The sequence below is a fragment of the Rutidosis leptorrhynchoides genome, chromosome 1, assembly GCF_046630445.1.
Source record: "Rutidosis leptorrhynchoides isolate AG116_Rl617_1_P2 chromosome 1, CSIRO_AGI_Rlap_v1, whole genome shotgun sequence".
Lineage (NCBI taxonomy): Eukaryota > Viridiplantae > Streptophyta > Magnoliopsida > Asterales > Asteraceae > Rutidosis > Rutidosis leptorrhynchoides.
Window position 1 is genome coordinate 155,102,456 of NC_092333.1, and position 10,130 is coordinate 155,112,585.

General features: G+C 31.9%; 2 protein-coding genes across 2 annotated transcripts; one reads left to right on the forward strand and one right to left on the reverse strand.

Annotated features, from left to right (window-relative positions):
* The first annotated feature begins 2,632 nt into the window (after positions 1-2,632).
* LOC139866402 (homogentisate solanesyltransferase, chloroplastic-like) lies at positions 2,633-6,967 on the forward strand. Its single transcript, XM_071854639.1, has 10 exons — positions 2,633-2,907; positions 3,350-3,471; positions 3,569-3,715; positions 4,616-4,841; positions 5,125-5,198; positions 5,583-5,675; positions 5,777-5,894; positions 6,311-6,373; positions 6,559-6,591; positions 6,738-6,967. Exons 1-10 carry the CDS (start codon positions 2,668-2,670, stop codon positions 6,810-6,812), a joined length of 1,191 nt encoding a protein of 396 aa, XP_071710740.1. The 5' UTR covers positions 2,633-2,667; the 3' UTR covers positions 6,813-6,967.
* A 672-nt stretch (positions 6,968-7,639) lies between these two features.
* LOC139866413 (F-box/LRR-repeat protein 12-like) lies at positions 7,640-9,305 on the reverse strand. Its single transcript, XM_071854648.1, has 2 exons — positions 9,088-9,305; positions 7,640-9,007 (listed from the first exon to the last, which is right to left on the reverse strand). Exon 2 carries the CDS (start codon positions 8,980-8,982, stop codon positions 7,798-7,800), a length of 1,185 nt encoding a protein of 394 aa, XP_071710749.1. The 5' UTR covers positions 8,983-9,007; positions 9,088-9,305; the 3' UTR covers positions 7,640-7,797.
* Between the last annotated feature and the right edge of the window lie 825 nt (positions 9,306-10,130).

Here is a 10,130-nt window from a genome sequence, read left to right on the forward strand (position 1 = left end):
ATGCTTGTATGATATTATGTAAAAACTGCATTCAAGAAACTTATTTTTGATGTAATATATTCTTATTGTAAACCATTATGTAATGGTCGTGTGTAAACGGTATATTTTAGATTATCATTATTTGATAATCTACGTAATGTTTTTTAAACCTTTATCTATAAAATAAAGGTTATGGTTATTTTAAAAATGAATGCAGTCTTTGAAAAACGTCTCATATAGAGGTCCAAACCTCGCAACGAAATCAATTAATATGGAATGTTTATAATCAATATGATCAGGACATTTCATGTTAAACATTAACTTGCATTCTATTTCGTTACATTAAATAGTGGGTGTTTGTTGACTTTGTTTTGGTCAACTTTTGGTTAAAATATTTATGTATAGTTTTTCTAAACTTATACATTTTAGTAGATTTCCTTTATAGGAAATCATTTTTAAATAAAGAATGCAAGGTTGTTTTATTAAATTCATATAGAGTTTCGATCAAGCTGTGGGACCAAGATAACGATGATCGTCAAGTGTACTTTGACGGGTCGTTTCACATAGCAACTTGAATCACTCAAAACGGATTTGAAACGAAGAAATGACGGGTAAAACAAAATTGGATAAATTTGCTAGTTTTAGCTACGAAAATTTTGTAACAAATCTAGACTAAACATATCCTAACTAATTTATATTGTATTATACATATTATGTAATCTTGGGATACCATATACACGTATGCAATGTTTTGACATATCATATCGACCCATCTATATATATATTTCGGAACAACCATAGACACTCTATATGCAGTAATGTTTGAGTTAGCTATACATGGTTGAGGTTGATTCCAAAATAATATATATACTTTGAGTTGTGATCTAACCCTGAGACTTGTATACACTGGGTCGTGGATTGATTCGAGATAATTTATATTGATTTATTTCAGCACATCTAACTGTGGACAACTAGTTGTAGGTTACTAATGAGGACTGCTAACTTAACAAACTTAAATCATAAAAACGTAATAAAAAATGTTGTGAATATATTTAAATCATACTTTGATATATATGTACATATTTGTTATAGGTTCGTGAATCGACCCGTGGCCAAGTCTTATTTTCCGACGAAGTGAAAATCTGTGAAAGTGAGTTATAGTCCCACTTTTAAAATCTATTATTTTTGGGATTAGAATACATGCAGTTTTATAAATGTTTTACAAAATAGACACAAGTGATTAAAATTACATTCTATGTTGAATTATCGAACCGAATATGCCCCTTTTTAGCTTGGTAGCCTAAGAATTGGTGTTTATTATAATTGCCACCAATTGACGCGAATCCTAAAGATAGATCTATTGGGCCCAACAAGCCTCATCTGAGTTACGGATGCTTTAGTACTTCGATTTATCATGTCCGATGAGAGTCCCGGAATGATGGGGATATTCTATATGCATCCTGTTAAGGTCGGTTACCAGGTGTTCATCATATGAATGATTTTTATGCAGATTGCATGTTATTGAGAAAAGGAAATGAAAATCTTGTGGTCTATTATTACGATCTGATAAATATATAGGTTAAACCTATAACTCACCAACATTTTTGTTGACGTTTAAAGCATGTTTATTCTCATGTGATTATTAAGAGCTTCCGCTGTTGCATGTTAATTTATGGACAAGAGTTGGAGTCAACATGCTTGTATAATATTGTTTAAAAACTGCATTCGAGGATTTAAATTGATGTGTGATATTATTGTAAACCATTATGTAATAATCGTGTGAAAACGCTATATTTTATATTATCATTATTTGATAATCGTCGTAATATTTTTAAACCTTTATCGATAAAATAAAATAAAGGTTATGGTTTGTTTTAAAATCGAATGCAGTCTTTGAAAAACGTCTCATATAGAGGTCAAAAACCTCGCAACGAAATCAATTAATATGGAACGTCTATAATCGATATGAACGGGACATTTCAGTACAGGGTTCCCATACATGTAAATTCCACTAACATTGCCACAATAGACCATGATAGATGTAGAAAGGCTGTCGAAGATGCAATTAAAATAATGTCATACACATCGATCAACAGATATGCTCTATTTGTGTCGCGTCGGTAAATAAATAAAGAGTTGTCACATCTGCTATGCTGAAAGCTAAGACGCTGAACATAACCAGCGAATCGTTGAAACCAGACACACGGAGCCTGCTTCAAATCATAAAGAGACTTTTAACACTTGAAAACACAACACCATACATGACTCTGGACAGCTTGTAAAATAGCAAGCGAGGTCAGTAGTCCCGACTTTCCCATTAAAGTAGCAAGAGAGGTCAGTAGTTCGAATTCATGGAGCATCAAAAAATTCTCCCGTAGACACGAAGTTTCACCATACATGACTACAGGTAACTTGTAATATAGGTTGTCACCTCAAGATTAGTCGAAAATTGAAGCTCTTAAGCAAATAAAAAAAAGTTACAATAAAAAGTAAAACTTTTTTTGCAAAGCTGACAATAAAAAGTAAAACTACTAACGTGAGGAAACACTTTTTTTTTTAAATAAAGAGTAAAATTACCTACCCAACTAGCAGAAAGATGAATAAAAAAAAAAAAAAAAAAAAAAAAAAAAAAAAAAAAAAAACAGCAAGTAGTAGCAAACAGAAGTTTGATTCTACCCCTCACAACTAATGGAGTTATCAGTCTCATCTTCTTCTTCACCCCTAAAACAACTTCATACTCATACTTCATCATCTTCTTCACATTACATCAAAAAATATCCTTTTTTTGTTAATAAATTCAATAATCACACCAAATGCGAATTCTATAATACTTCTTCTCTGAAAACCAATATCATCTACACTACCATAACAAAAACCTCATCATCAAGACTCGTTTTAAACAAAGTCCCGAACCAATTTTCCATCAAGGTATGTTGTTTTTTTTTTTTTTTTTAATTTATTCATATGTTCATTTAATTATCTATTAGCTGGTATGAATTTCTGTGTTAGTATTTTTTTTTCATGTATCTATATCAAGTCATCATTGATGTGAAATTTGATTTAATTATCCATAGAATAATCCGTTGTATGTTTTAAATCCATATCGATTTTCAAGGTAGTCTAATTGAGCTTGAAAAACTTTAAAATTGTATGGTTATTTGTGTTGTATTTGAGTATTTTAGTTGTTGAATACTGTTGTATTTTGCTTATTTTGTTACTTCAATTGCCATTGTTAGTTTCTAATTAATTTAGGGTTTCTGTTGTTTAATTGACATACAATCACTGCTCATTTGTATGGATCAACTTAGTTTTTATTCGATTCAATTTAAAAAGTTTTCAGCTTTGTTTTTGTAATTGCTGTGACCAACAGGCTTGCAGTCAAGTTGGTTCTGCTGGATCCGATCCCGCATTGAATAAAGTTGCAGACTTTAAAGATGCATTTTGGAGGTTTCTAAGACCCCATACTATTCGTGGGACCGCATTAGGATCAGTGTAAGAGAAAAATTTACAAGTTATAACTGATGTTCGTCCACTTGTTGCGACGTTTATTGTTGCATTTATACTGATAATAATCTGGTTTCGTTGATAGGTCTTTAGTAACGAGAGCTCTGCTTGAAAACCCGAACTTGATTCGGTGGTCACTTTTGCTCAAAGCGTTTTCAGGTCTTGTTGCTTTGATATGTGGAAATGGCTATATCGTTGGCATCAATCAAATCTACGATATTGGTATTGATAAGTAAGTACATAGCATATAGCATATACACTACTTTTTATAAAATCATAGTTGCATATAAGCAAATGTAGCAATGTAAGGGGTGTTTGGATCTAGAATACGGGTAACTGTGCCGGTTATGAATGGATTTTTTTCAAAATAAATTTGTTTGTACGAAACTGTTTGGAACTTTGGATAATAAGGGTGTGTTTGGTGAAAGTAGCTGAAGCTGGTAGATGGAGTTCATTTTTCTAACTAGAAGTTGGAGCATATTTTTTTAATAAGTGTTTGAAAAATTAGTTGGAGCTTATAGCTTTGTATTGACCAAAAATGACAATAAAACATATGATAAATAGTTATATTAAGGATAACTATGTAATTTCTCATTTCATAAGCTAGGAGCTTATTTTATAAGCTAGGGGTGTGTTTGGATGAAACTAGCTGAAGCTGGAGCTGGAGCTTATGGACTAGAGTTGGAGCTTATTTTTAAAGCTGGTAGCCGATGCTTATTATTTTTTATAAGTGTTTGGTAAACTAGCTGAAGCTTATTTTCCAGTTCATAAGCTCTACTTTTTTTCATAAGCTACTACAAGAGTTCAACTAGCTTATTTTTCTACAGCTTATTTTTTTTCACAAGCTTTAGAAATTTTGTCACTCAAACAATTCTGCTCAAGCTTTAGAAATTTTGTCACTCAAACAATTCTGCTAGCTTGAGCTTATGAAAAAAATAAGCTTAAGCTCCCATAAGCTTTTCAAAAAAAAAAAAAAAAAAAAAAAAAAAAAAAAAAAAAACTTAAGTTCCCATAAACTTGTCATCCAAACATACCCTAATTCAATAAACTGTTTGAAGATGCAAATCCAAACTTTCTTGATACAACTTTGTTTTTAGTTTATTTTATTTTTGACTTTGGTTTGATTTTCCAGGGTGAATAAACCGTATCTACCTATTGCTGCTGGAGATCTATCTGTCCAGTCAGCATGGTTTTTGGTGTTAGCATTTGCAATCGTAGGAGTTATTATCGTTGCGATGAACTTTGGCCCGTTCATTACCTCTCTTTATACTTTTGGTCTTTTCTTGGGCACCATTTATTCCGTTCCACCGTTTCGAATGAAGCGATTTCCTGTTGTCGCGTTTCTTATCATCGCAACGGTACTCTTTATTTCTGTATTTTTCATTTTTAATTATGGTTTTGTAATAAGCTAGTTGCATGTCAAAGTAACTATGGTTAATTGCATAAAAAGGGTAACCAAATTTGGTCAACATCGATATCAGGTTTAGGCCAGAAATCCATTGAAGTTAAAAAAAATTTGATTTCAGTTAACCAACTTTTAGAAACTATACTCGTTTTCGTATGTACGGTAATCTGGTCTGATACCTGGATGACATGTCAGCAAGTTGTTGGTAGTTTTGACCATGTTGACTTTTCTTTCAGGTGAGAGGTTTTCTTCTAAATTTTGGTGTATATTATGCGGTTAGAGCAGCTCTGGGACTAACATTCCAATGGAGGTGAATAAATTCATTTCGCGTTATGTTTCACCCCTTTATCACATGAAAATTGATAGCAGTTTAAGGTGGCAATTTGGGTGGATCAGGGTGATGCATAATAGGTCAAAACAATGGGCTGGGTCAAAATTGGTATCTTTCTATTAAATGTCAGAATGGGTCTCGTCATACTCGATTGATCGGCAGCAGTGCTATAATTATTAAAAAATTTGTCTTATAAATTATACAAAAACATAATAATAAATAAAAAATAGTAATAAATAAAATCTCTTGATAATGTGATCTAGGAGGTTGTATGCATTAGAAATGCACCACCTGGTTACTTTTTAGCTAATGTTTTTCTTCTTGTACATTTGAGTTTAATGTATTAATATTAATATTTTACAGCTCACCGGTGGCTTTTATCACAACGTTCGTTACATTATTTGCTTTAGTCATTGCCATCACTAAAGATCTTCCTGATGTAGAGGGTGACCGAAAGTAAGTTCTGAAAATAAATTAATTAACACTTATTCTCTATGAATGTAATCCTCGATTTCCCGTTAACTCGTTTACTTCTCATTCATGATTTCATTTTACAGGTTTCAAATTTCTACATTTGCAACAAAACTTGGAGTAAGAAACATTGCATTATTAGGGTCAGGGCTTTTGCTGATCAATTATATTGGTTCCATTGTTGCAGCGCTTTACATGCCTCAGGTGAAAACCACTTCATGTTGTTACGTAGAGGTGGGGAAACTGGTCGGGTTGGCATGTCATTATAACTGACCCACAACACTTTTTTTTTTTTTTGTTCATTTTCTAATTGAAAAAAAATATATATTGTCTTTCATATATGTTTGAAATAAGTGATACTACTCCGTATTTCAGTAATAATATAATGTATATAAAAATGATTTAGGATGCACTATAATACACTTTAAATGGCTTTGGACTTTTTTTCTTTTCTTTTAAACTGGTATTTTATTTTATATTTATTTTTATTATACCTCTTTAACAAAAATAATTAATTTATGCGTATGTACCATTTACATTCAAAAATAGTATAAAAAATCTGAATTTTTTTTTATTACGCGCCGCAATTTGTTATACAGTAATTGTTTAATGAAATGCAGGCTTTTAGGAGCAGCTTGATGATACCATTACATACCATTTTAGCTTCATGTTTGATTTACCAGGTTTTGTTTAATCTCTGTAATATCATCTCCCTTCTGTAGTTCTGTTGCATGAACATTTCTTTATATTTCAATCTTCATTTTTCTAGTATCTGAGATTTTTTTTATCTCTTGGAAACTAGTGATAAATGCTTACGTTTGATTTACGGGTTTTTATTTTTAATCTAATTAACAACCATTTTATGTAGGCATGGATACTTGAGCGTGCAAATTACACCCAGGTAATACTTGCTGATTATTATTTTTTATATATTGAGTCACTTATAAATTCAATGTTGTTGTGTTATAGTTATTACTTATTAGTGATGCGTATCGTGCGCATTAAAATGTTCATTTGTCTGTACTTTGACATGTCGGCATCTTGCAGGAGGCGATAGCAGGGTACTATCGATTTGTATGGAACCTGTTTTATTCGGAGTACATCATATTTCCTTTCATCTGATTTTTCCTGGTTCTGTTATATGTTATATATTTTTCATTATAATTATATTATATTGAGTGATATACAGTTAAAATGATAAGAGTATCCCTACTGTATGTATAAACCAGAGTTGACTTTTTTTAGCTGAAAGAGAGAAATGAAAGTTGAACTTTTTGCTAAGTAACATCAATGTTTGATTTTCTTCATAAGCATTGGACAATGTTTGACTTTTAGATTATGAGAATTGCATATAGGCATTAAAATGTAAACAAATTAATCAAGATTTTCATTTTGGATACCAAATCTTTTTATTTTATATCAATGAAAATATATCTAAGTTTTTCTTACCATCGAAAAAGGATCTTTATTTTTGAAGCACCAGGACACCAAAAAATAATCTTTTTTGCATGGTTGTGAAACTACATCTTTTTCAGTTTTATGGTTTGTTTATGTCATACCTTTGAATCATTTTGACCCAAAAAAAATCCTCCTTAAATGATTTGAATTATAAAATGATAATGGTTGTGAACCTTTTTTCTATGGTTGAAATATGTTGTGTACCTTTTTTTGATTAAAAGAACAAAAGAAAGTATGTAAAGCTATTGCCACTTACATTTCATGGAAGTGGAAAGAAGTAAACCACACGTTATTACAAAAGAACTCCTAAAGCATAGTTCTTAAACTGAATTTTCAATATTTCTTATATGATTAGATCAAAATGAACATTATCATGGTGGTTTAATATGAAAATGGGTCAGAATTGCCACCACTAAATTTTTTCTTGTATAAAGAAACTAAAGTACACATGAGAAAATGAGTATAACTGAATCAAATAATTTTTTTTTCCCAAATGTCCTTAGAAGGACATGAAATTGTCAGATAAGATATGAATGTCTGAACACATAAACAAAACAACAAATTCAGAGTTTAAAATATTAAATAGCACGCGCTAATACATTATAAATAAATTAAACGAATAACGGATGTATTAATCAAAGTAGAATCTTCAATGTCCTCTTTCTTCAAACTTTTTAAAAGCTTTAAATGCCCAAATTGAGGCATGCTTCCATGATAATCGAGGTTTGATCTCAACATCCTCTCTTTGCAATCTAAACAAACCGATTCCTTCTAGAAGGTTCCTGCTTTTCTCAATGTATATCACAGACAAACGTTTGCAGCCATCAACTATACACAACAATCCTCTATCACAAAGTTTCACACAAAATCCAACATGAATTGTCTCCAAATTTTGACAATATAATCCAATAGACTCCCAACCCGTTATCCCAATCGTGTTACAATCTGTTAAGTTCCACTCTTGTAACAAAGGACAACCTCGTGAGATTTTAACTATAACATCATCATCAGCAAAAGAGCAGCTAGAAACGTTAAGATATTTAAGTTTTGAAGCAAATGTTAAACAATCAGGTTTAAACACAACCAAAGGGCGTTCATAATTAATAGGAGGAGGATTAACGCCAATATTTAGACACTCGAGATCACCTCCACTTACAATTCGACTAACAGCCCTAGAATCCAAGTTGCATTCATAAGCATCTAAACAAGCAAGAGTTGGAGAACAGTTTTTAAACCCTACGCCAGTGATATTACGACAACAACTTACTCTGAGTGATCTGAGTTGACGACAGTTTTGGTTAAGAAAAAATACTCCATTGTCAGTAATACTCTCGCAGTGAACAAGATTAACATCTTTTAAAAATTTGCATGATTTTGATAAGATTTTCAAACCAGGATCACTAACAGATGTAAAACTAAGACTGATAACAGACAACAACCGACAAGCAGAAGCAATAAATATAAGTTCGATGTCGGTGATTTTAACGCACCGATCAAGATAAAGAGAGTGCAATGTAGAGCCATACTTTTGCAATGGTGTTAAACATGAATATGTGACATGTTCGCAAGAATCGCAATCATGACAGCCAAGAGTCAATGTCTCTAATTGCGTATGCCGGTTAAGCAATTTATGAATAGTAGAGGAATCAATGATAGAGTGAAAATTTCTGCATCGGAGTTTCAAGCTTTTACAACTTGAATTTTGAATATGACGAAATGTAACACAAGTTAGGCCGAAAAAATTTTGATCAGTAGTTGAGTTTATTTTTTGATAAATAGAGTACCACGTGTCATAATCGGGTTGAAGTTGCCCTAGACTTGAATCTCCACCCATCGATCGATCGATATTCAATTCAATTCTGTAGATAAAATGTTAAAAGAAAATAAAAATAAAATAAGCTCGTTGAGGCTGATTAAATTAAGGATGACAATATTATACCTGTAATCGAGATTATGAAATCGGCTAGTGCTAGGGTTATCGAATATGGATCTGAAAGGTAAATTGATAAAGAAATGAGTTCCAAGCTAAATTGATATGTTGAAGAAGGGTTATCAGGTATGAAATTTTTTAGTCACAAAATTGTTGGATTTTGAGAATAGAAAATCAAAATATGTTGATGCAGGGTTATTGAATATGGGTCTGGAAGCTAAATTGATAAAGACGGAAACGGTTTTGGCTGATGAACTTGTTGAGAGTCTTAATTTTTTTTATATATATATATTTTTGGGAAAAAAAAACGGATCTCAAGAGCAACTAGTATAGCCAATAAAAAAAGGGTGATAGATATATTCATAACCAATTTTTACAAATACACAACCAAACATGCTTTACAGTGTCGTACAGTACAATACTGTAAAGCATGTTTGGTTGTGTATTTGTAAAAGTTGGTTGTGTATATATCACTACCCATAAAAAAGGAAATGTAAACATAGTCAAAACAAAGGGAAATAAGAACTAATCTAAATCGAACATCCAACGAACAAGACGGTGAAAATGACTAGGAAGTAAATACAAGATTACAAGCCTAACAAAAGTTCAACACATAAAACCAATGTAGCAGCTCCACTAAAAAACATAAAACTAAACCTGTACGCGGTTCTAATCGAGAGAGCGCCAATCGCATTCGGAACAACAAGCCCAAAGCCGTCGTAAGAAGAGTCAAAACTTGAAAAAAAACTAATTCATCCCTCTGATCTGGGACCAAATCTCTAACAAAAAGATCATAGCCTGATTCAGACCCGAAGGCGACCTAAGAAAAAGTAAAGCACCGCAAAAACGTATAAATAATTGATGCATGATCATTTGAGTAAAAGTAGCGGGCAAGTATGATGAGATATACACAATTGATTTGCAGTCATTGCGATAGGAAATCAAAAGTTTATAATTTTATCTAGGGGCTATTGGTCGAAACCAATGGCGGATGTAGTATATGTCCAGTGGTAGTATGAGACACCAGTGAAATACGCGATGTAGTGAATCCG

Coding starts and splice junctions, on each gene's coding strand:
- LOC139866413 (XM_071854648.1), bottom strand. CDS start 8,982: ATGGGTGGAGATTCAAGTCTAGGGCAACTTCAACCCGATTATGACACG.
- LOC139866402 (XM_071854639.1), top strand. CDS start 2,668: ATGGAGTTATCAGTCTCATCTTCTTCTTCACCCCTAAAACAACTTCAT. Junction 3,472..3,568: donor GGGACCGCATTAGGATCAGT/GTAAGAGAAAAA, acceptor TTTCGTTGATAG/GTCTTTAGTAACGAGAGCTC. Junction 5,895..6,310: donor CAGCGCTTTACATGCCTCAG/GTGAAAACCACT, acceptor AATGAAATGCAG/GCTTTTAGGAGCAGCTTGAT.